Raw genomic sequence first — 26,357 nt, forward strand, 5'->3', positions numbered from 1 at the left:
ACCATTATTGTTTATGTACCTCCCTGTGGAATTTAACCGTTTGTTTTCTTGTTGTGCAGCAATTTGTGTCAAAGTGCTCTATAAATAAAGTTATTATTATAGATAGATGGGAAAGCAGTGGTAGGAAGGTGCTATTTGTAAATAATATTTGTCCCCATGGGGAAAAAAACAGATACATAAATAGATAAATTAATTATCATCCTAAATCAATAAGTCTCCAGACCAGCTGGGTGATCAGAATATATCATGTATTATAGTATATTATATCATATTTTACCCATAAAGAGTGTGAGGATACATGTGGAAAAGAGACGTGTGCATAATTGATTGCAGAGTCAAAAAAACGCTTTCAGTGCAAGTTAACAAATATAAAATACCTGGACATGAATTGAGTTGCTAGTTAATAAGCCTGATATACTCTAGGCTGCTAAAACACATGGAGTTGTTCGATCAGCAGATTCGTCACTTCCCAGGGAAGTCCAAAAGTCTCCCCTGTGTGCACCAGGGGGAGGAGGCAGCTCCTGGGCGATCTGGGGTCTTTTCCAAGGCGGCAGGACACAGTTTGAACCGCGGTGGTGCCACAGTTACACAACACTTTGGGGGTTTTCACCGAAGTCGGGGGGGGGGAAGCCAAAAAGCGACACCTGGAGCGACGCGTAAAATCACTTCCACCCGCCGCTCCCACACTGCGAGGGATGTTCCAGAGATGGCCTGAACTTTTGATTTCGTTTGACTTCTGCGGAGGTAACTTTTGTCCGCGGTGAGATCCCGAGGGGCGGACCGACGAGGAGCTGGGATCATGCAGCGTGTGGAAACCAACTGCGGGTGATCCCACCGCGGAGCAGCGCACCGCCTGCCCGCCCGTGTGCTCCTGTGGCCGGGGAGGAGATGAGTGCTCGGGATGGGACTGTGCCTCGGTACCGAAGTGACAGAGGAGGAGAAGAGGGCGAGGATCCACAGCGTCAAGATAGACAGGGACCTGTACGAGTTCGCCAAACGGGACATGAACCTGGTGAAAGTACTCCTACTAGGTGAGACTGGCTCTCCCCTCACTGTAAACTCACCTGAGAGGAGGCTTCCTGTTCTGTGTTGAACATGTGTCCCGGATCACATCTGGTTTTTAAACACCTCAAACAACCTGTTTCTATTTCTGGACTTTTTCCAGTTGATGACATGAGGATTCCTTATTTGGGAACTCTTGTAAAGGGCCTCGGGTTGTTTTGGTTTGAGTCACAAAGAACCACAGTTTGATTTCGCCCATCGTGAACTCACTGATCAAACCCCACCACAGATGCTACTTCAGTGTGTTTAAACACGTGTGTTCTTGTCCAGATTTCATTTAACCACCATGTTTAAAACCTGCAGGTGCAGCAGAGAGCGGCAAAAGCACTTTGGTCAAACAGATGAAGATCATCCACAGTAATGGATTCACAAAGCAAGAGCTAACCAGCTTCAAGGTGGGAGTACACATACACACACACACACACACACACCTAACCTAAACCAAACCTTGATTAAAAACTAACCTTAACCTCGCCTTAACCTTTGTTGTACTTGCACATATTGTAAGTCGCTTTGGATAAAAGCGTCAGCTAAATGATTTGTAGTGTCATGAAACGTTACCTAAACCTAAACCTGACCTCAATCTGAACCTAAACCTGACCTCAATCTGAACCTAAACCTGACCTCAATCTGAACCTAAACCTGACCTCACTCTGAACCTAAACCTAAACCTAACCTTCAACTAAACCTAAGCCTAATCTTAACCTAAACTTAATCTTATTATGACCTTAACTTAACCTTAAAACATGTCCTCACAATAGAATTGTATGTTTTACGATATGGGACCAATAACAAGGCAAATTCCTTTAATGTGACTGTGTAAACAGGTTTAGGTCCCCACAACTTCCACAATACATACACGCACATACACGCTATCAGCCTACAACCTGTGTCCCCCTGCCTTTTCTTTAGAATCAGATAACACTCTATTTGCATACAGTTGGTTGGGTGTTGTTGTTTCCAGGATGACAATCACATTTATCTCATCTAAGAAAAGGAAAACTAAGAGATCATTAAATAGACTATTGTGACATGTGTTTATCGTTGGGCTATTGTCAATTCAGGTAAGAGCCTGATTCCAATAGGAGAGGTCAAGAGGTCAGTTTGTGCTGGTGTCATGGTGATGCATTATTAGATCAGATTAAAGATGGAGGAGCAGTGATGGAGAGGAAATGAAATATACGAGGCGATGGTTAGTTCCTGTGGGCGACTGAGATTTCTCATGATACCCAGGGTCAGATCCTAGTTGGTATGCTGTGGTTTGGTTCTCATCTGCTCTTCGTTGTGTGTATGTGCGTGTGTGTGTGTGTGTGTGCTGTGGGGGACTGAAAGCCAAATTCCTTGGTTGCGCTAAGGGTTGGGATGGGGTGGGGAAATTTGAACACACACACACACACACACACACACACACACACACACACACACACACATACACAGCTTCAGTTTGAGCTTGTTTTTACTGAAGGTTTATCTTACGCCTGCTATTTAACCAACCAACCAATCCAAGTTAACCAGCTGGTGCAAGCAGCCGGCCTGTAGCGTAAGGCTAACAAACGAAGTGCTAGAAAGAGAAGGAAGACAATGGGTACTCAAAGACATGTTTCTATGAACAACAATCTTCTGATATTACCCTGATTGAGAAGATAAGGATATAAGGTGTCTTATGGATAAGACACTGTCATGTAAACAGCGTTTTTCTTCGACCTGAATAAGGTCACACTCAGAGATAGCCATTATCAAATGAAGACATATGCAGTATTCTGAGCTTAGTTACATTATGTAGGCGTGTATACTTCTTAATCACATGATAACAACCTGTGGAGTTTTCACTGTCTTTAGCAGTTCAACATTCGGCAGTTGACTGCTTGATGACTCATGCCCTGGGTTCAATTTGGTTCAAGCGGTAGGACGAAATAATTGACTGAAGCGGAGGTCATACTGTGTTTGTTACATGTTAACAGGAATATGAATGGAATCATATATATGCAAACACAAATATTGTCTTACTCTGAATATGGTCAATAGTCAGAATATTGATGTCCATGTAAACATAGTCCGTGAGGTTGAATTCCACCTCAGCTCTTACTGTAAAGCAATGAAGTCTGATGCTTTCAGCTTTTCTGCGACAAACAGCTGTGTTATCATTGGCTATGTTTTGATCTATCAAAACACGTACATTTAGCACCTTTAAGCTTTCACTGTTTTCCTACTCATCCCTCTCTTCTATTTCTTTTCTCCATTTGTTCCTGTGCCTCCTCCTTTCTGTGATCCATAAACAAGATGAGTATGTGATGACAGAAAGGGTCTTTCCCTGTCTCCATTACGCTTCAGATTCCTGCTCCGTCTTCCTGCATAACAGCCTCCGTCCGACCAGAATTCATTATAAAAATGGTGGAGTTTGAACCAACCTAAGTTTAATTTGTGAACCTGAAAGCAGGCTCCACAGTGAAGCTGCCCAAGTTAGTGAACCAAAAAGGGAACTAGAACGTTATTAATGAAAGAGCTGTATTTACATAGAGGGTTGGTGTTTATCCATGTGATCTCCCTATATGCAACAGGCCTATATATTTTCTGGAGATATGTGAAACACTTTCAAACATTCCCCTTTAGCAGTTCGTCATTGGCCACTGGGATTATGCACTGACACGCTGGTGTGACCTGTGAAGGTCCCAGTTGTTTGTACAGGCAGCTGCGATGCGTGAAGGCTTTTCTAGATATTAAAGACGTCTCAGCTCCCTCCCTGGACTCCTCTCCTCCAGTCGCCCTGTCTACAGGTCAATCCTGCTAACACAAGCATCATACTTTGTTTTACTGGACAATGCATTGGTGAAAATAATAATAACCCCTCTGCAGGTCAATGTGACATTACAATGTCTTGATTCATTACCATTTTAACTGACATTTTATTTGATAACACAGTTCCTTTATCTGATCAAATGGAGGAATCAATCTTTTCACACTTAAGATTTCAAGGCACTTCCTCTATGGTATTTGTGCAGCTCTGTATTCAGCCGGTTAACATGCACCCATGCAATAACCCATGTTTAAGTCCACCAGTCAGACCTCCTTTGTTGTCTCCTCTGTCAGTTGGTTTGCTTTCGTTCTCAGGTGACGCCCTTATTTTCGAGTGGAAAATGACACTAGCCCACAGACCTGCCCTTCCCTTCCCTTCCCTGACCATCCCAACCTCCCAGGGCAAACACAGACACACCCTCCCTTTGCACACACACACACACACACACACACACATCGGACATTATGTGAGCATATCTTTCCCATTCTTCCCACTACCTTGACCATGTGCCGAAATGGCCTCCACGAGTGGCATCGTGAAGATCCCAACCCTTCCTTGAACTGGACAGGTTATCCCTGCTCCATGCTATCTGTTCTCTCAAATGTCCCCTGAAGGCACAGTGAGAAAACCCCTTCTCTTTGTTCCTCTGTCTGGCTCTTTGTGGCCCTGCCAGACAGCCTTGTATTGCATTAGGACCATGATGGGACCTGCACTGGAGGAATAAGAGCAGGAAAAGTAGGAAGGGGGCTTCTCTGTGTCTCATCCCTCCTTTATTTGCAGCCCCGGGCCTTGGTGTTGTTTTTACTGTGGATCGGCTGATGGACTGAGATTTTCCCCTTCATGCTCCTCCAATACACACAGCTCTTTGTCAACAGAAGTGATTATGTGTGTGACTGTGTGTGTGTGGCCATGTGTGCATGCGTGGCAATAGTTAACATTTCTGAAGTGAATTAATGTTTTTCAGTCAGGAATGTCTCTGTTGATTCAGGTGTTTGCATGAATATTTGTCTCGTGAACAAGAATCTTAAGGAAATAAAAATAAATCTGGGAGCTTTCACCCCAAACAGCTGTGAGACTTTAGTTTGGAAAACCAACAGAGCTTAAAACCTTCAAGCACACTCATGCTTATCTTCACATTGTCACGAGAACAATCTGTGGTTAATAATTAAATACCAGGCCGCCACCAGTTCAGCTACATTCTTTGCCGTTGTGTTTTTGGTGCTCCGACACAAGACAACTGCAAACGGCTGTTACTTCTCTGTGTTCAGGGAGCCGATCCAAACTGCGAGCGGGACAGTCAGGAACACAACAATAGTTCAGTGTGTGAGGATGGATTTAGAGATTAGACTTTTGTAACGAGAGTTGTTATATGTCTGCTGATGCAAGACGTACCACAAAGTTCCCACAATACTTTAAACTGTGATGGTGGTGATGGTGGCAGGAGTATTAGCACCAAACAAAGGTTAAAAGGTGAGAGAGACTTCCTTGTAAAGTGATGGCAACCAATAAACACACACACACATACACGCACTAGCCTGCAGCTAGGGGTGTCATTCAATGGTAATCTGATTCCACTATCAGATTTGCCTCACCTTTAGAGACAGTAAGTATGGAGTAAATGGACACCTAGGGATTGTGTGTGTGTGTGTGTGTGCGCGTGCTTGCATGTGTGTGTGCAGGCATGTATTGCTCGGTAAATAAAGAGGCAAAGTATTGGTCTACCAGGGTAGCAGCCAGTAGGAGATTGTTGGTGAGCTGCTCCTAAGCTGTGAAAGCTTTCTGCACGTTCTGTGTGCTACTTATCTACAATGACTCAGTCTCTGCATTGAAAGTGTCTGCTGTTGTGCGATCATGACCTCCACCCTTACTCTCTGTCTCCCACCTTGAGTCAGAGAGGGAGGAACTGGGAGACAGTGGATAAAGATGGAGGGAGGGAAGGAAGGAGAAAGAACTAGCTGAAGACAGACAAGGGTACAAACAGTGGATCAGTGACATCGTATGTGACTTGTTAGAGGAAGGGAAAGCGAAATTAGACGGGCAGAAATTGAAGGTCAACACCTGTACAATAAAGCCCAAGATAACAATAGACTTGCAATAAATCATGTGGTTAAGATATTTATGAAGCTGTAGCTTTGTTGAAATTGGAAAAGAGTTGGTGATTTATCTCCAGGGTCATTTTGGGGACATCATTTGTAATTTTATGTTATTGTATTCTATTCTCTCTACATATACATATACAATCCGGGGTTTAAAACACCTGCCTCCTCCGACACATTTCAGTGTCTGCTGGCACATCACCGTCGCCACATCATCATTGCGTGTGTACTGCGTAGCCTTCTCTCTCAGACTTGAAAAGCTTTTTGCAGTCATAAGTACTGCCTTCATCTTTTCCAATGAGTGCAGGACTTGTTGTCTTGGGACACATTTACACATCTCAAACCTCAACACTGCCATCACACCCTCATCACCAGCTTTCAAATTTTCAGTGATGTTTATGACCATAAAACATAGAAACTACGCCACAATGTATTGTTCTTAAGTTAATAAGAATGGCTTATTATTATAGAGCAATATGAAATTGCATATCTGTCAATGATGGTTAGGCGACGGGGAGACGAGCACACAATGCAGCTTATTTCTGAAACAAATCAATACGGTGGTGTCAGCAAGCGTTCTCCTAAAAGAGAACTTAATTTGTCCCTTATGCGGTGGAGTCAGCAGTCGTGAGCCCGGCGCTGCTCGTAAGATGAAGCCCTGTCACCTCACACACTTATCTCACCTCGCACATTTCACTGGGAGAGCAGCACATCTCAAACTGGGCACTGAAACACACAGAGAGCGCGAGAGAGGAGCAACCAGACTGTGATAGAATCTTGATGGAATGTGAAGCTTATCTTGAGCTGGCAGTGGCATAGAGTACACACACACACACACACACACACACACACACACACACACACAAACACTCTTCCCAGGAGTCAGTCTGCTCAGTCACTTAAGTCTCCAGATTTCCGAACACATAGACAGGGTTATGAGTTTAATTCATGTGATAAACCCTGTTCTTTTGCTCTTCAGTCGTCTTTAAAGCTGATCAATGAGCTTTGATAGATGCAAACACACCTACACACGACTGCACAAATATGTGTATACAGGTGAAGAATTTAGGTATGTTAGTATTGACATTGTTTGTTTTCATCTTCAACTTTTAATTTTCAAGTCTAGTTTCTCCACATTCCAAAAGTTTGGTACAACATGGTCACCAGCATATCAATTTAGAGTCACCAATCAACCTCCTGTGAGTCTCAGCACAAACATGACTCAAGATGTTGCTCTGTGTCTGGTAGAAGAGTTAATAGCAACCAGGTTGCTAACATATTTTTGCCATCTCAACTAATTGGCAACTACTGTGGTTAGCACTGTGTCCAAGCAAGGAGGCTCTTGGTTCGAATCCCAGTGTCATAGGAGTTTGCATTTTAGTGTTTTTTTCTGCTGAATGTCTCAGATAGGCGACTCTAAATTGATACGCTGGTGACCTGTCCATGTTGTTCCCCACTCTGACCCAATGTCAGCTTAGACTGGCTCCAAGGTGGTCCCAGAGAGCCACCCTTACAGGATAAATATACTGTACTGATATAGATACTGGATAATGCTATTCTACACAGCCACTGATTTCCCATTACTCTCAAAACCCTTTATTTACTGCGCCTACTCAAAGGGATAGTCCACAACAAACCCCTGTGAAACCACAAGTTTGTTACCTTTGGACAATATTGTGGAAATCTAGAAATTGACATCTGACTTTGAACAAAAGATGAAGTGTCTAACTTTCCTTGTTGTCATTATTTGTCTGTTATGAAAAGTCTTCCAAGTTTTGTCCTGTGACGTGTTGTCTTAGGTAGGAAACTGATCAGCTGACACACTATACTTTAGTGAAGATGCAGTCATAAGTAAACTAAAACCCTCAGCAGACACAACAGTGTCCATAAGTCGGGAACTTGACCTCTGAACTTTGTCCGGCAGCCTGCAGTCCTGGATAACCTCCTGACCTCCATGAAGTTTGTCCTCCATGGGATGGGTGTCCTCCGGATTAACCTGGCTAACAGCAGGAACAAGGTAGTCCTTTTCTCACTGTCCACTCTTAGATCGGTCTTCGGTTTTTCTCCTCCTCTGTTTAAATTACATTTTGTATTGCTAGATATCGGATGCACTACACCCAGATCGCCACTAGAGAGAAGCATCTGACCTGTTTCATATGGCACCGCATACACACACAAACAGATACACACACACATTTTGTGTTTGTACTTCTATCTTAGTAAGGACAATCATTAGCATAATGCATTCCCTAGCCCCTTACCCTTACCTGACTATTCAAACCAAATGCCTAACCTTAACCTAAACTTGAACCTTTACCCTAACCTTAACCTTATTCTAACAAAAATTGTAACCCTAACCCTAAAACCAAGTCTTAATCCTCAAACAGCCCTTTGTAGAAGTGAGGACCGACCCTTTATCCTTACTTTCTAAAAATGTCTTCACTCTGTAGGGTCTACGCCTAAAATGGTCCTCACAAAGATACAAGTACAGGAACACACACACACACACACACACACACACACACACACACACACACACACACACACACACAACAAACACCAACTGTCTGCATGAGCAACAGCAGAAAGTGAAATGATACGTGGGTGGTGTGATTACGTTGTTCAATTTGATTTGACTTTATTGTCAAGTTATCAGAGCTCATAACACGACTCACCCACTCGGCACATCCTGCAGGGACATGATGACCAAAGTATTTCCTTTTATATTTGTGTGTGTGTGTGTGTGTGTGTGTGTGTGTGTGTGTGTGTGTGTGTGTGTGTGTGTGTGTGTGTGTGTGTGTGTGTGTGTGTGTGTGTGTGTGTGTGTGTGTGTGTGTGTGTGTGTGTGTGTGTGTGTGTGTGTGTGTGTGTGTGTGTGTGTGTGTGTGTGTGTGTGTGTGTGTGTGTGTGTGTGTGTGTGTGCGCATATACACTAATTTTCTCATATCCTTATTTCCATCTGGCCCCCCGATCCTCCCTGACTATCAATCCATATTCTCTGTCTCCTCTCGCAGATCCATGCCCATTCTGTCCTGTCGTGTGGGCGGTGTTTTGACGAAGATCAGGTGCTCTTTCCTTTCCTGAGCCACGCCCTGTCCTGCCTGTTGACCGACCAGGGGGTTAGGGCCGCGGCGGCCCGGGGATTCGAGTACGAGCTTAACGACTCTGCACTGTAGTGAGTACTCTTGATGCACGCGCTCACGCTGGGCTGAGGAGATGCGGGAGTCTAATTAGCTGCACTTACCAGCTGATGCTCGGCCATGTGCTCGCCGTCACTGGGAATTAGGGTGTGGAGCGGAAAGGACAGAGGGAGGGAGACAGATCACAGTACAACTGTACTCACATGTACCTCCACAGCTAGTATATACATCCAAATAATTGTTGTATTGTTGTATACAGTGGGGTCCAAAAGTCTGAGATGGGAGAGGGGTGTCACTCTCTCGTTCATCACTGTGCATGTTTTTTTTAACCCGTTTTGAACAGATAAGAGCAAAACACTGTCACACACAGAAAGTCTCACGTTAAAAGGTCGGTAATTGATACAAGAATAAGTCAAACCTAAATATTGATGAAAGTGCAGAAGTGAGGTTGCAGACAAAGACTGGAAATAAGACACAAGTGTAGAGTGGACGGTGTGTTTGACACAGTGGTAAGACAGAGCTGGGCCCCAGCAGGAGGCCGTCTGTTCTCATCCTCTACCCCAGCAGGATGTCTCGGTTCTGGGGTTATCTACACCGACAGGCCCTCTTGTTCCCACTGAGAACTACGGCACATCACCATCACCCTCTACTGTTCACACACGCACAGGGACACGCACGTGTTTATTCTTCAGTGCTTGTTAGGACCCTCATTGACTCTTGACTCTTAGCAATAACAAGATGGATGGATGGATGGAGGCCACTTGGAGCAATGCTGCAGCACTTCTCGCCTTATTGTGGCCTGGATAAAAATCATCTTTGGCCTGAATATCCTAAAACAAGTGGGAGCCTTCTTTGGCAAACAAGTGGTGCAGTTGGCTGTGGCTGAGGGGTACAGCGGTCATCCTCCAACCAGAAAGTCGTGGTTTGATTCCAGTTTTCCCCACCTGCATACGGAAGTATACTTAAGCAGGATGCTGAACCCTGAATCCCCCCTCCCCCCCATAGATGTTGAATGCACTAAAATAAGTTGCTTTTGATAAAAGCATCATCTAAATGACATGAAGTGTATTTAAAACTCAGAGTGGGCCTCACAAAGATAGAGGGACAAATACCCACACACACAGAAACATGCACAGACACACACACTCGCACACAACATGCTGTTGAAGAAACTGATTCGGGATGACTAGCTGAGAATGTCACAGGCAGATCAGGTTGGTGGAGACTGTGTGTTTGTGTTTAGAAAAAGCCGATCTCACTTTGAGCATACACATGATACAGTTGATCACACTCGCTGTGTTAATAGCTAATCTGTGTTTGAAAGCTTAGCCTCAGTGTGTTATTATGGTAAATCACCGCGTGAATATTCATAACATTCATCGAGATGAGCCGCTGCGCCCCCTGGGGCTCCAGTCTTATCACTGCACACCCTAGCTGCCAACTGGCACGGCCTGGGAGCCACAAGCCTGCGCAAGCCAACACATCCATAACTGATACCTGATCCTTTTCTCTTTTGATGTCAAGTTTGTCTGTAGGTCATTAAACTTTTTCTCCTTGTTTATTTCCTTCTCTCTTTCATCTCTCTTTATCTCTCTGTTTCCCCCTCATTCCATAGTTTCTTTGAGAACATGACGCGCATCACGTCTCCAGACTACGTGCCCACAGAGAATGACGTCCTGCGCGTTCGACTGAGGACGACAGGTGTGATAGAGACCCAGTTTAAAGTCAGCCACCTCATCTTCAGGTAGACGCCTTTCACTTTGCTTTATATTAAGAATTTATGTCACAGTGCAAGGGGCTCACAGTGGCTGCCGTCATGTCCTCACTCCGTTTTTCCAACAGTCGTACCAACTTCACTCCCTTAGCCTATGTCTGTCTACAGCCATCTGATAGGCCCTAGTCTCAGATGGGCGGCTTCACTCAATACGTCAATATGGTGGCTGTCAGTTGGCTTTACACCCGTCTACTGATCGCAACCACCAATCATAAACATCAATGTCTCAGTCTTATCAGTAAAGAAGCAGAGGGCAGATATCTGAAATCAGGGGGCCGATGTCAGATGATCATCTTCATCTCTGAGCGATGAGCCATCGTCGCATGTTAGCACATACCTTACCACCTTCCAGTGGCTGAAGTCACTAACAGTCACAGCAGCGGGATAGGTGTTAGTGAACTTGATTTCCCTGCAGCCTGATAGATGCAGAGCAAACCAACATCAAGAAACTAATCAAACGGAAACACTCACGATGATGGAAGAAAAAAAGCTGTAAAAGAGGCTGTTACTGACAACAATACGATGGAGAATTAGAGCCATAATGAGAAATACAATTCAGAGATTTCGCAGTCAAATCATAAATTAAGAGAATAAAGAACAAAACTCTTTTTTTACTCTGGATCCAACATCTTGAATCAATCTCACTGTCTCTTGAGAAAATTATGAATTATTGTTTTTAGTTATATTGTCATTTTATTCATGCAGTATTACAACTTCATTCTTGTTATAATATGATCAAAAATGCAGTAATATTCGCTTGGAATACATTTTACCTGACTAACTTTATTCTTTTTATCTGATTGTTATTTAAAGTCATTTTTAATTATTAATTAAAATGACTTTGAAAGTAATTCAAGTGTGAGACTCAGTTAAAGCTTGAATTTATATATGTGGAAGTAAAATCCAAGTATCACTTGGAAGTGAAAATTATGAAATGAGTTTAAATGTCTGGCAAAATGTAGTGATAAACTGAATGAGTTGGAAAAGTCACCCGACTCAGTTGAAGTGGTTAAACTTTGAGTTTAGGCTCCGAAGTAAATTGACAACCAAAGCTGTGGTTTTAAATATATATTTTTTTATTATACATAGCTGTATATCTGAGACCTAGACACAGGAATATCTATTAAACTGTGACGGTGTTTGAATTTAAAGTCTCTTCTTATTATTCAGAATATTTATTCAATGTTTGAGCTGCTGATGGCGCTAGCTAAAAACTCAGGGGATCACTACAGATAGTGGTTAGTCATAGTCACTACCCATGAGAATGTTTGTTCAGAAACATGGAGGACTGTGGATGATTTCCCACAGTTCAAGTCTTGCCATAACTCTGTCTTTGTGTTCGGAAATCTGGAGACTTAAGTGACTGAGCAGACTGACTCATGGGAAGAGTGAGTGTGTGTGTGTGTGTGTGTGTGTGTGTGCGTGCGTGTGTGTGTGTGTGTATTTGTGTGTGTGTCTGTCTGTCATATTAAAAACAAATGAGATTACTTTCCCATTGTCCCTTTCTTAGTGATATCTACCTGAGGAGCACCTCATATAAATTAATAATATTAAAATACATTACCTCAGTTTTTCACAACATGTTTAGCATATAAACATCGTAGAGTGAGCCTGTTTGTCAGCAGATGACATGATCACAGGGACTTTGTGTCATATCTATTTCTCTGCTTGCTGCTCCCTTGTGTGCATTTTTGCATGAAATGTCTCAAACTCATTTGACTCTTACCTGGAAAAGTGTCAAGAAAAGTGCCTTGGTATGTACCCTCGGGTTTGAATGCACTTATTGTAAGTCGCTTTGGATAAAAGCGTCAGCTAAATGAAATGTAATGTAATGTAAAAAGTTTTGAGTAAAAACAATTATTTCATCCACAATTGTTTCTGCTGTTGTGAGCAGAAAATGCTGGTTTTTCTTCACAGCCTTACTGTTAAGTCACATAGTCCATGGGCCAGACCACATATTGGTACCATTTGAGGGGGCACAACTTTACCAATACTAAGTTGTTTGTAGGACTGATATGAGTCTATTAATATATGATAACCCTTGCACAAAAGCAGCTTTTCATATTTTAGGGCTATATTACCATTTTCACTGATCAGTGTTTTAGTTTTAGTGTTAAGCCTGCGGAACCACTTGCAAGAAAAACATCTAGAGATGACCCGAGAACTTCAACAGTTCTTGAAGATCATTGTATATTCTGTCAGAAAAAAAGTAAATACCAGAAGAGTCAAAACACCAGGGAACCGCTCATGTGATGTTCAGAGTTGCACGCTGATGATCGTATCAGAACAGCTGCAACCAGCAAACTCGACCAGAGGATACTTGCTCTCACGAGTAGAGAACTTGTTGCTCTGAGGGGCATTACCCTAGGTCCTTCTACCGTGGATACACGCGTGGAGAGTCTGTTGCAAGTTCTGGTGGAATGGAACAAGGAGAGAATGCAGAAACACAATATAAAGCAGAAGAGAAACATGCCCATGAGGAACTGCTTGCCTTTATCAGGAATGAACTATTTTCCAATCCAGAGATAAGACCCATGACCTGACGTCAAGACTAGTGTCGTCACTGGACTCTCTTGGTTTCAGCCGGGTCAAAGACTCGACCAAGAAACATCTTCGTCGCAAGTTGGAGACTGAGCTGGCAGGTCCATCCACATCTTATCTGACGACAAGGGAAGGCTACTTCTGTTCCCAGACTGCTTAACTATGAGTGAGCTTGCCAAAGCCAGAAACTCCTTGAAAATGGAGCTGCAACAGGCCAGGGCCATCAAAGCTTGGGACGCTGTGAAGAAGGTAGCATTGCAGTTGAGGAATGAGATTTAGAAGCAAGACATTAGTCAACGGTGGCCAGCTGATGTAGAGCAGGATGAAAACATTATTCCTGAATCGGTCACTCAGTTCCTGCAAACACTGCTGATCGGGGACTTTAAGTGCACAAAGCCATCTGAGAAAGTAAAACGACTTGCCACCTCTTTTGGTAGTGACTTGGTCTTTGTCGTCATAGCTGGCAAGGTTACACCAGCTAAGAACACTCTTCTTCCGTTCACCGTAAAATCATAGAACATGCCAATTGATGTTAAGTGAGCATGGTGTACAAGTGTAGCATCCTCCAGACATATGACCACTAATTAAAGAGTTATATATGTAATGTGCGTTTTGAAGTACTGGTAATAAGACAAATAAAACAAAACTACTTTACCTGCCAAAATATTGTTTGCATGTATCATGTGTAGTTTCATCATAATTATTGTGGCCTAGGTTAATGATTTACAAACTAAGGGACTATTATTTAGTTAAATTTAACTTAATATTGTATTTGAAGAAAAAAACACTAAATACTATTATTTGAAACTGCAAATTTTGCAAAAGTAGACTAAATATCCTTATAAAATTTATAATGTGAACTGTTCCAGTACATAGGAGGCCATTAACAGTATTTATGGTGGGTTTATTTCAATGGAGACGAGATAATAGTATAATGGTACAGTTATACATGATGACTGGAGAATTAATCTTTCCGCGTTAGCTCGATAGGGATCTCTCTGTTCAAGAGGTAATAACTAATAAGCTGCCACTCTGAAAGGGTTATCACATCAAAACATAATCTAGGGATGTATAACAATTAAAAAATAGCAACTAGAATTTGCCCACCCAGATGGTACTGATATGTGAAATTTCAGGTCTAGGCCAATGGACTAACAAGGAAGCGGATCTGTCTATATTATCTCTCATGAAACATTGTGGTAGGGACGTCACCATAAGGTGACATATCAGATACGAGTGGGGGGGGATCAGAGTCCCAGGTGGTGCTGCAGGATGGAGCCCAACCCCCTCGCTCACACGCTCATACTCCCTCTTATCTGCCCGAGTTCTTCAGGACATAAATAATTGGGTTTAGTTAATTGATAAACAGCTCCTTGTGTATGTGTGTCTGCGTGTGTGTGTGTCTGTGTGTGTGTGTGTATGTGATTTGAAAAGATCAAGACACACAATGAAGAGCTGAGCATATGTTGATGTAATAACTTCAGACTTAGCAACTAAACGGAGGGATTTTGAGGAGTATGTGGTTTGTGAGCTGTGAAAAGACAGCAGGTATGCAGCACATGTTTCTCTGTTCTCTGAAATGGACAGTATAAGACGTACTGTAGTTTGAATACCATCAATTGTTCAGGCCTTTATTTGATAGTAAAGTGAAAGACAGTAGGGGAATGATACCTCATGGTTCGGTCGTCTGGGCATCGAACTGCCTGCTGCAATGCAGTCTGGAATGCACCCTAACAATGAGGCTAAGGGGTCGCTCAATTGTGTTAGAGACACTGTGGCTTTTGTCTGGAGTCTTGTTTTTTGGTTAAACATGAAAATGGAGGATTCTACAACCGCTTGTTTCATTTTTGAAAATATTTTGTAGATAATGTATCCAACGTGCCCACGTTTTATGTTTCATGGTTGGAAAACCAGTAATTATATTTATAATATTTTTGGGATGGTAGACATGCCAGATACCCAAATTAACGTGTAGAAGCACTACAAAAGTGGAATTTTCTAAATATGTCCCCTTTAAAATCACAAAATTTAAGATCAAGCTTAACATCATGTTCGTAACAGCATGTCCTTGTGCTTTTTGCTGCTTCTCATGTTACAAGACGAAACATTTGCTGGAAACTTAAAGTGCAACGAGGGATCTGTCATGTAATAAAAACACTCAGTGAAATATTAAAAACATAAACAATGTACAAAACATTCCCAGTGTTTCACATCAACTCCTGTGTAACAAACATACTCTGAATAATAAATGTGACTAAATGTTCATGACTTCAATCATTCACATTAAATTCCACCTATGGGCAAACATAATGATCCCACGTGGTGCATTAGGGCCTGAACATGATTTAGTTTAAAGATAAGCATCTGCTGCCAGGCTCGCAACTGAGACAAAGTGTTTCCCGTCTGAGGCTGTGTATCTGCTCTCAGGCACAGAGACAGTGTTTGTCGGGTGCAGCATGGGAAGCATAGGTTTAGGTTCTTGTGACAAGTCCCCCCAATTGGGTCAAAGTATCATGAGCCCTGCGGCGTAAAGCTGTCTAGTTCTTTATGTTGGCCAACTAGACAAGACACTGTAGAAAGGGAGTCTCACAGGGTAAAGCACAACATGGGTTACCTGGAGGAGTAGGGGAGATGGAAGGAGGCAGGATTAGCCTATTTTATACCGAAGCTGCTTTCAGACATGCACTGAACTGCTTTGTGCATGTGTAAAAGAAAAACTGTGGAGAAAGTCCGGACAAAATACTCTGGAGATCCTCTGCTGGAAATGTCTGAAAAGGACTTATGAGAGTCACCTAGGATGTGATACCCATCCCAGGAACTAAACCAGTGGACCAGTGAATCAACAACTATTGGGCAGAACTTTGCAGGCTGCAAAAATGGAGCTGTGTGCGTGCGTGCGTGTGTGTTTGTGTGTACATTCTCAAAACTTTTCACCCAGACACAGCCTAGTTTGCATGCAGATGTCCTGTTTGACCTTTGACCTCTTTGTGTAATAAGGTTCTGGGTTTTCTCCTGCATCATTAGCATAAACTGATCTGATAATTATAGTAACAACGCTGCAGATGAGGGTGAACATTGTGGGGCGAGCACAGCCCGTGTGGAGAGAACTTGGAAGCACATCTGCGTTGGAGTTTGTACAAACCTAAGCACCTGCATGAAAATTGCACTTAAAGATGTAGTGTCTGTATTTATAATGGAATCGAAAACAAATAGAAACAAAGCAAGTGCCACTGAAATCCTTGGAGAGTTTTCAAAATGTTCTTTTCTAATAGTTTGATTGTTGCTTACAAACCTCCATTCTGAGATGAGATATTTCACTGAACCTATTTAATTTAACTTAAAGCACAGACAAAACCAAGGCTCCCAGAGTCCATAGTCCTAGTATTTCTCCAGTGACCCAAGTACACACACACACATCTGTCTCTCCCTCTGTAGTACAAGTGATAATGATGTAGAGTTTATTTTTGTCTGGTTTTCATCATCTCTGTTTTCGGTCTTCAGAACTTGGCTGAACAGCAGGAGATTGTGCTCACTGTGTATCTCTGTGTGTGTTTGCAGAGCAGTCGTCACACCTATGACTAGTCAGAGTCTAGGGTATTAGTGATGTGTATGTGTCCTTGTGAGTAGGTTTGTGTAGGGATGCAGCAGCATCACTGACATGGTCTGTGCCGGCCTTTGAAAAGATTTCCATTAGAAACCTTTTCCCTTTTTGGTTGTTTTCTCTCTGTGTGCGTCGGTGTTTCCACACGTTTGTTTCTCCTCTCTGCTTTAAGGAGCTGCATTAACTCGCTGCATGCTGAGATGGACGGTGGGAGACGGCACATCTGGCTTTGAGAAGTGGGATGAAGCGACCCGCGTCTCCAGCTGTGGCTCTCCGTTTCCTATTTCCTGTTGCGTTTGTCCTCTCTCGTCCTTTTGGAGATCGTTGACCTTTGTTGTATTGTGATTGTCTCAGAGTGATATTCTCAGTGCAAATGGAAAAATAGGATCTGCAGGGGCGTGTGGCACGCTCCTCTGTTTTTTTCGTGAGTGGAAATCGCATAGTGAGGAATATCTGACCTTATCTTGGACCAATGCAATCTGTCATTGATTAGAGGTATACCCTCAGTGCTACTGTAGGCTATGCCATCAGTATGGACGGTCATGAACACACAGAGAACACAACGTTACGCTTTCCTATTGGAAATTGAATCCTGATGAAGAACATGTCAGTCACATTGAGCTGTCGTCTCTCCTCCGCGCACACAACGGTGTGTGCGAGGACACGGTCTGATAGATGATATGTAAACAGATTTTCTCCCTCTCATTATGAAAATGAATGCACAGGGGATGCGTTCTTTAATCCAGCAGACTTGTGGATTTAAATAGTGTTCATAATGTCATGTTCAATTTCCTGCCTCTATAAAACCCGGCGGTAGGAAGTGTCTCTTGTGTCTTGTTTTTTCCGTAGTGAAGGGAAGACACAGTAATGTTTTAGTGAACAAAATGTGTGTGTGTGTGTGTGTGTGTGTGTGTGTGTGTGTGTGTGTGTGTGTGTGTGTGTGTGTGTGTGTGTGTGTGTGTGTGTGTGTGTGTGTGTGTGTGTGTGTGTGTGTGTGTGTGTGTGTGTGTGTGTGTGTGTGTGTGTGTGTGTGTGTGTGTGTGTGTGTGTGTGTGTGTGTGTGTGTGTGTGTGTGTGTTCTCTGCTTACTCTCTTGATCGTCCCTGACTGGAGTGTGCCGGCTAAACCTGGGCCACCTGGGCCCCGTATCAGAGTTTCTTATTATTTCTCCTCACGTGTCTTTTACCATTTGAGTATAGTTTTAATTTCCCTTTTTTACAACACGTTTTCTACACATTCTCTGATGGGTTTTGTCTCTGTTATAATTATTCTGCTGTAACATTTCCAATATTGTTCATGTTCGGGCCCAGTCTGTTGGGTTCACGACAAATAAACCAACATTTACACTTGTCATAGCACAAAAAGCAAGGGTGCATTCATTAACATTAATGATGGCATTCTTCCATTCAAATGTCACATCGGGTCAGTGAGCGACAGTCAATCGTTGCTGTTTATCTGAACGCGATATTGTCGGGATCAACAACTTCACTTTGCGTTGATGAGTCCCAGTCACTGCTGCTGCAGAACAGTGGTGACATGGTCAAAGCTCATTAATATTGAACATATCGCATGTTTGAATTTCACCAAATTTTACACTGAACTTCCCCGGGCACCTTAACAATAAACATGCCAATTGTGAAACATTAAGATGAACGTTTCTCGAGAAAAAATGTAAGTCACACGGACAGAGATGGAATGAGTTGCTAGATTAGTGTTGCTGGTTCAGGTATTTTAAAGGTGACTGATCATAAATATTATTTAAAGCTCCATTCGAGCCAAATGGGCAATTAAATGTTGTGATGTGTTTGTGTTGGCCTGCACGTTAACACAACATTGCCATGCGAGCCATTACTAAAGACAACAATAAATCAGTATATATAATTTGCTGCACATAATTGATGTGCCCACTGAGGTATTCAGGTTTTCTTTCTCTCAGATGTAGATATAATCAATAATCAACTAGTAACTGTGAGGAGTAGTTGCCATGTGCACCCACTCCTGACCTCACAGAACATTGATGAATTCAGGCATGAGATGTTGTTTCCCATAGGCCACAAACAGCTTGGCAGGTGAGCGTCCATGATCCTAACCACTGCTCCTTCCTACATTATTTTTGTTATTCTTTCTTGGGGTTAATAGGACGCATTTGAAGGAGCCTCTGAAATGGGACATCTATTGGCGCAATCAACGTAATCTGTCTTCAATTGCAGCCCCTGAACAGAGACTCAGCTAGTTTTTTTTTTATCCATTTCTCCACATTGTGACACCCTTCTCCCCCTTTCTTCAGTTCATTGCTTATCCACGTGTCTCCCCCTCTCTCATGTGTCCCCTGTGTGTGCAGGATGTACGATGTTGGAGGCCAGCGAACTGAGCGCAGGAAATGGATTAGCTGCTTCGAGGACGTCAGGGCGGTGCTGTTTGTGGTGTCGCTCAGCGGTTACGACATGACCCTGGTGGAGGACCCCTCCATGGTACGAGCTGCACCAGGTCACTGCCTAACAGTCGTCCAGGCTCTCCAGTCAAAGTTAACTCGGGACAACTTGTTGAGTCTCATCCAATCAGATAAAACGTTGACCTCCCAGACCAACTTTTGACAATGTGTCTCCACTGCTGATGTCCGTCTGATGGTGTCATTGTCTTCTCCGCAGAATCGTCTGCAAGAGAGCATGAAGCTCTTCTCCTCCATCTGCAACAATGTCTTCTTCCGCAGCACGTCCATGGTGAGAAGTTCTTCCCCCACCCAGTGAATCAAAGTCAGCATGTAGTATGAGAAATTAGCTTTTTAAAGGTAGGGTTGGTCATTGTTTTTCTGAAACACTTGTTGTCTTATTCGTTGACGTCCTCGTCGCGTCCCGGTAGCCATCAATATTAAGTTATCTAAGTAAGCCAAGCAGGACTGTAATTAACATGAACAATCAGCTGATTTGTTGGTATACCTGTCGGTCACTAACTGAACTTCCTGCCTGCACACGCCCTGCCTGGCTCTTAGCATGAACTGAGTCTTTAATCAGAGACATGTGCATCACTGAGGCAGAGACGATAGACGTTAACCAGTGAGTCATGAGAATGTCAGCTTCTAGCAGCTGTCGGGCAGTATTTAAAAATCCATCTCTAGTTAAATAAATAACCACTCATCCCGGGATACGGATATGCAATTAGGTTATTTGGAGGGCGGGAACCGCGGTTCAGTCCGAGTGTTCAGTTGGTGAAAGGAACTAATGGAGGAGACACAAGCAACATCATTTTGTTGTCAATGACATGATGAAATAAAAACAACCCTATGCTGTTTCCACAAGCACAAACACATACACACACACACACACCCACACAGATCGCAGCCTCAGCCCTTTGTCTGTCCTCTGTCATTCGCAATTAAAGAGTGACTCGTAATTGGGCCGAGCTTTGATAAGGTGAACTTTCCCCTCGTATTTCGGTCGTATTAAAACGACCATGTAACGAGCTTGTTCAATTCATTTACTAGACTTGCCTTTAAAGCTGACCTAAATAAGTGTGTTGGCCTCTGTCTGCTGTAGGATGAATAAGTAAAAACTGGGGTTATTGCTCCAAGTTACAGCGTTGCATCAAAGCATCTCTTCTAGCTCTTTCTTTAAGCTTAAGAAATAATTTAAAACAGGAAATTAACTGTTGTGATGTCTTTGTGTGGGCCTGAACATTAACACGGCTAACAGGCTCATTAAATAAAGTGTTTAACGATAGCTTTTTAAAATTTATTTGTAACCTCCACCTCAATTATGTCTTAACTGTAACTGCAGAGTAATAATTACGCACCAAAGCGTTGCTGTGTATCTTACTCATTGAAACTCTGCTCTCCCTCGTCCCTTACTCATTATTATCAGGGGCTATGTGTGCGTGTGTGTGAGATCAGACATGTCAAAAAAGAGGGAACTTTATTGAAGTTTAAATTGGCCGCCACAACAGAAGTGGAGTTTAGAGGCAGTGAGACAATAACAGCAGGAAGGAGACTTCTCTGGAGACGATGAAGGTCATTGATCCGCCGTTATAACTCCATGATGGTCTCAGCTTAGCTATTGATTTTCACATTTTACTCAAATGTGTGTAAATTGAGAATAGATGTGACGTTTAGAAATGATTGATTGGTTTCATATTCTGGGTCTGTGCGTGTGTGTGTGTCTGTGCGTGTCTGTATGTGTGTCTGTGTGATTTCAGATTTTATTCATGAACAAGATTGACCTTTTTCAAGACAAGATTTTACACTCTGGACGACATCTGCGGTTATACCTGCCACAGTTTAAAGGTAGGACTCATATCAGTAACTAAGTTATTACCTTCACCATGGAGGTTATGTTTTCAATTTGTTTTTCTGTGTGCGTGTATTAATCAGCAGGATAACCCAATAACTACTGGATGGAATACCAGGGAACTTGGTACATTTATGTGCCGATCCAGATAATTTTTTTCCCTCTTTCTTTAACATTGTGAGATACTTGTCTTGATTTCTCAGAGAATCAATTCTCCTCTCAGAGAGGGGATTGGAATTAATGACTGTGTTTGAGTTGCTACAGATTCAAATAAACATCTAGATCTAGTGAATTGAAATGTGGTTTCACAAGGGAACTTTTCTGTAATAAATAAACTGAAATATCACTCCATATGAACATCACTTTTTATATTTTACGGAACATACAGTTGCCACTTTATCATCTTTAAAATACAGTACAGCTGCTATACCATGAATACAACTTTTTGGTGTTTGTTTATTATTGATGTTGTCGTTTACAGTGTTTATATTGGCAGCATTATATAGAGAGTTTCAATATGATGCAGTTAAATTTAGAACCACCACTGACTAAGACTAGTTTAGTTTAGATTATAGGACTCACTAGATGGTGAATAGCCCCTGTACATCTGAGAGTCTTCTGAACAATTTAAGTTACCAACTACCAGTAGATGTTAGCAGGTGTTAGTGGCCACCAGCAGGTTTTAGGGACATAACTTCAGTTCAATCAAGAGAGACTTCAATTCAACGTTTTATGAACATAAGTGACGTGAATCTTATAGTTTTGGGACCTTTTAGACCCCTATGTGATGTCATCGGGACAAGAGGTGAAGCAGAACAAACAGGGGTCTAGACACTGGTGGTGGTTGAGGATCCAGATGAGGTGATGATGATGCTACTATAGACTGGAGGAGATTGGGGGGGTGGTGGGTTATGCGCGTCACTGAATTACGGCTGTCTGCGTAAGAGAGGACAAGGGATTTAAAGTTTGACAGCAGCCGCATGATTGGCTGGAAGCGACTGTGGCAGTATCTGAACGGCCATTTAGAAACAATCAGATGATCAATAAGCATAGAGAGCGTGAGAGATTTGAGATTGATTGAATGGGGGTAAAGTCTTCCTAACTCATCCTACGCTGAGCTTAATTTGTACACCTTAGCGTCATCAAGTGCTTTGGCCTTGTAATCAACGCTACAGGCTGAACTTAAGGGAATGCGATAGTAGCAGTACACGGTTCACACTTTTGTCTCAATGCAAGAGGGTCGCGGGTTTGATTCTGCCAAACTGAGACTTTTCTTTGTGGAGTTTGCATGTCCTCTTAAAGCTAATGGGTTAATTAATGAATTGCATCGTATCTAATAATTGAACAGGTAACTCTGACAAAGTGGCCTGGCATTGAGTGTTGTCAACAATGAATTTAGTTTTCTGCTGATTCAAGTTATTTATGATCAAGCAGGTCGGAGGACAAAAAGGGAAGTTAAGTTACACACCGGCCTTGTTTGGTCCGGACCTTCTGACTTTACAGTTTATGACTATACTACTGAAATATGTTGCATGATTGAGTTTGAAAAAAGATTTCAGACAGAAACGATACAAAATGTCTGAAAGACAGAATGATCATTAATATCCCACTGTGGCGGACTCACACACTCACACACTGGTATTGTTTGAGGGTTTTTTTGTATCCCCACATCTCAGTGAGCTCAACAGCGTTATCCTCTGTGCTCTCATGCTAATGTCAATATAAATGCAAAAACTCTTGGATGGGGTCAGCCAGCAGAGCAAGCGCCATTTCACACTGACCTCAGATATGATGACTGGTCTAATACAACAGTTCCCAACCTTTTTCTGTATATAATTTGACTACAATTATGCGAGTTGTATACTAAAGTGAAACATTTGGCTATTTCACTAACCCATTGAACCATTAAATTCTGCGTGTAAATATACTATACAATAATTTATTATACTTAAGTATCTCTACAGAGTCTGTAGTTGCGGAAAAAGATTTGGGGGCTGAAAGCCGCCTGGTTTCTGTTTCTAGTTTGACCAATCACGTTTGAGCAGGCGTTGTTGCCTGCAGGTAAACAGTGGTGCGAAAAAGAGGTGGATCACATTGACTGAAATGCTTCAGCCATCATCTTTTTAATTTATTTGTATACATATGCAGACAGCTGTGTATAGAGATTAACCAAAATGACGTTACCCTAACCTTTTTTAATTGATTGTTCGTGTTTTGTGGTGAAACTAGTCGGACTGTAAAGAGCGTTCGGTGAATGGACAGAGTCTTGTCCCAAATATCCACTGTCTACAATGGACAACCCCAAATGTTGTCCATTGCCCCCATAGGAGAATTTATCATCAGAAGATAGACAATGAGCTCAGAAATGGTTGAACTCCAGTATTTAATTCTAACTACTAAATAGTATGAATCCACTGGTTTCCATTTGTGTTGGCTGTAGGTCTAGTTAATTCATTCATTTAAAATAAGTGTTCAAATTATAAACTATTAAGATATTGAGACATTTAACAGCAAATCAATGTAGGCTTGGACTTTGAGTCGGTTTTTCCTCTTTCCTTCTTTTATATTTCCGTTGATTTATTTAATGAGCCTTTGGACGGCTTGTTGCTTCGACTGGAAACCAATGGACTAAACTATCAAATGCTACATACAGCAGCTATAATGAGCTCCACCTCCAGCTACAACAGTAAAACCACACGCTACCGAATCAATATTAACAGTGTAACAATGTCACAGGATCGATTTTACTGCAGAACAAATACTAATGCACAACATTTACTCTGTATTTTTAGGATTTTTAGTGCAGGATATTCAAATTGTAATCAACATTAATGTATTGACATTTTTACTGATGTGTGAATAATAAAGATCAGCATATCTTTACTTAAGTAACTAAAATGAAATGCAGTAGACTGCAAACATTCACAGAAGCCCAACAGTCCCATAATGAACCACATTTTAATCGTCTAGATGTGGATCTTTATTTGCACCAAGCTGCACATAGTCAAATTCCAGTCCCATAAACATGTCTGATTTTATTCATTAAGATCTATGAATTATTTCCTTCGAAATTCTGGAAATTGTCAAACTCAAAGAAATAAACAATTCCTGGACATGCCCCTTTATTTTATAAGACCCAAACCAAAGTTGAATGGGTTCTTTCTTGGCCCATGTTCAATCCTTCCATGTTTCAGTTTTTGTTTAATCCTGCTCACAACAAACAAACAAACACACAAACAGACAGGGGTGACAATATAACCTTATTGGCAAAGGTTACAGCTTTCATGAACTCTCTGTTGTTAATCAGATGCTGTAACCTAATAGAACACACTAATATCTCTTGTACTGTAATAAAAGTTCTAAAGATCGCACCAATTTTATAATCCACTCAACAACGCTTAGTCATAATCTCAATTTTTTTTTAATTATCTGAGTTTCTTCACCTAATCTCCCACATAGTCCCACTAATCCACATTTAACTGACACACTTTGTCAGTTGTCTGTGCTGAGGAGGCCGATGTTTCACTGAAGAGTCTGATTCCTCCCTCTTCCCTCTTCCAGGCGCAGACTGCGACGTGGATTCGGCCGCCCGCTTCATCGCCGCCACCTTTGTTTCGCTCAACGCCATGGCCAGCAAGCTCATCTACCACCACTTCACCACGGCGACGGACACCTCCAACATCCAGGTCGTCTTTCAGGTGGTCATGGACACAATTATTAAGGAGAACCTGGAGGCAGTTTCACTTCTGTGACTGCCCGCGGACGTCACCGGACAGTCGGCCCTGTTCCTTTTTGGATGTTTCATTTTAAAAGGCGATCCAAGCAGAGAAAAGGGATTGAAGAGAACATGAAGATCCTCTCAGCGAAGCATTAGTGTTTAGTTTTCTCTTTTGAGGAGCAGTCGGGGAGCTTGTGATGCTCTTTGTTGCATTTCAAACTTTGTGATGCTTCATATAATGTAGCTTTGAAAAAAATCTGGAAACACATTAAGGATTGAAGACAACCAGTGGCCCAATCCTCTGATTTTGAGGTTTAGCCCTGACATGTTGACTTTTGAAGTTTGCGTTGAGAATAATTTTGTTTTGTACTGTGCTTTTAAATCAGACTATAAACAGTGACACTACATTTTCTCAAGACTCGACAGAGATGCAATATATTTCCCTGTCTTATTGTGTGTGTGTGTGTGAGTGGGCAGGCAGGCAGGACACAGGACGTGAGGAGGATTTATTGTTTGTCCGTTACTTCCCCGGCGCAGGGCTCACTCACGCATACAATTTTGTGTTTTCCGCTCATTCATCACCGTGTCCCCGCTGTGAGCATCCCGTGCGTCACACAACCTCCTAATGAGGCGGCGATCGCAGTTAAAGCACCCTAGTTTGCGTTTACTCTTCCTCAGCTGAAATCACAGCACACACGTTCATTATCATCTGTGCATCGCTCGTTCCCCTGACTCTTGCAATTCAGCCATGATGCTGGGAAGCTTTGATATTGGAAATGGGGAAAATAAGATGAGGACTTATCCCTGAAGCTTGGTGACTTGTTTAATTTTCCCACTTGATGATTATTGTTGTAATATCCGACACACACAGACACACAGGCACACACAAACAAACCCTGGTTTGTCGAGCAGGATGCTGCCTCTTTGTGATTTGTGTGACATTAACTCTGTGAAGGCTCCCCTGAGCGACTGACCGAGCGATCACAGCAGCTCCTCTCTGACTCCAGTAACAAACAAGATGTGCTAATGACTGATACGCTCTGACATGGACTCTGAAGGTGAGAGATAGATAAAAAGAAACACCCCCATGTGCCTTATGATGAAGTGCTTTTCTTCTGCTCTGGAAATAAAAATGCGTCATACATATAAATAATCTCTACATGTGTATTTTTCCTTCTACTTTTTCAGAATGTGTCTTTATCTCTCATTTACGTATCACTACTCCTCAAGTCCAACGGACCAGATTAGGGTTTGTGATCAACACTGTAAGGTTAGGCAGCACTGCACAGATCACTTATTTTACTTTTTCAATAAATATTTAAAGACAACTTTAGGCCACACAAGTTACCAG

General features: G+C 42.3%; 1 protein-coding gene across 1 annotated transcript; it reads left to right on the plus strand.

Moving 5' to 3' along the window:
• The first annotated feature begins 419 nt into the window (after positions 1-419).
• gnav1 (guanine nucleotide binding protein (G protein) alpha v1) lies at positions 420-26,171 on the plus strand. Its single transcript, XM_062388579.1, has 9 exons — positions 420-1,031; positions 1,366-1,457; positions 7,877-7,969; positions 8,967-9,127; positions 10,708-10,836; positions 19,350-19,479; positions 19,657-19,728; positions 21,197-21,284; positions 24,850-26,171. The coding sequence occupies exons 1-9, from the start codon at positions 902-904 to the stop codon at positions 25,038-25,040; spliced, it is 1,086 nt and encodes a 361-aa protein (XP_062244563.1). The 5' UTR covers positions 420-901; the 3' UTR covers positions 25,041-26,171.
• The last annotated feature ends 186 nt before the right edge of the window (positions 26,172-26,357 follow it).

The sequence above is a fragment of the Platichthys flesus genome, chromosome 5, assembly GCF_949316205.1.
Source record: "Platichthys flesus chromosome 5, fPlaFle2.1, whole genome shotgun sequence".
NCBI classification, from domain to species: domain Eukaryota; kingdom Metazoa; phylum Chordata; class Actinopteri; order Pleuronectiformes; family Pleuronectidae; genus Platichthys; species Platichthys flesus.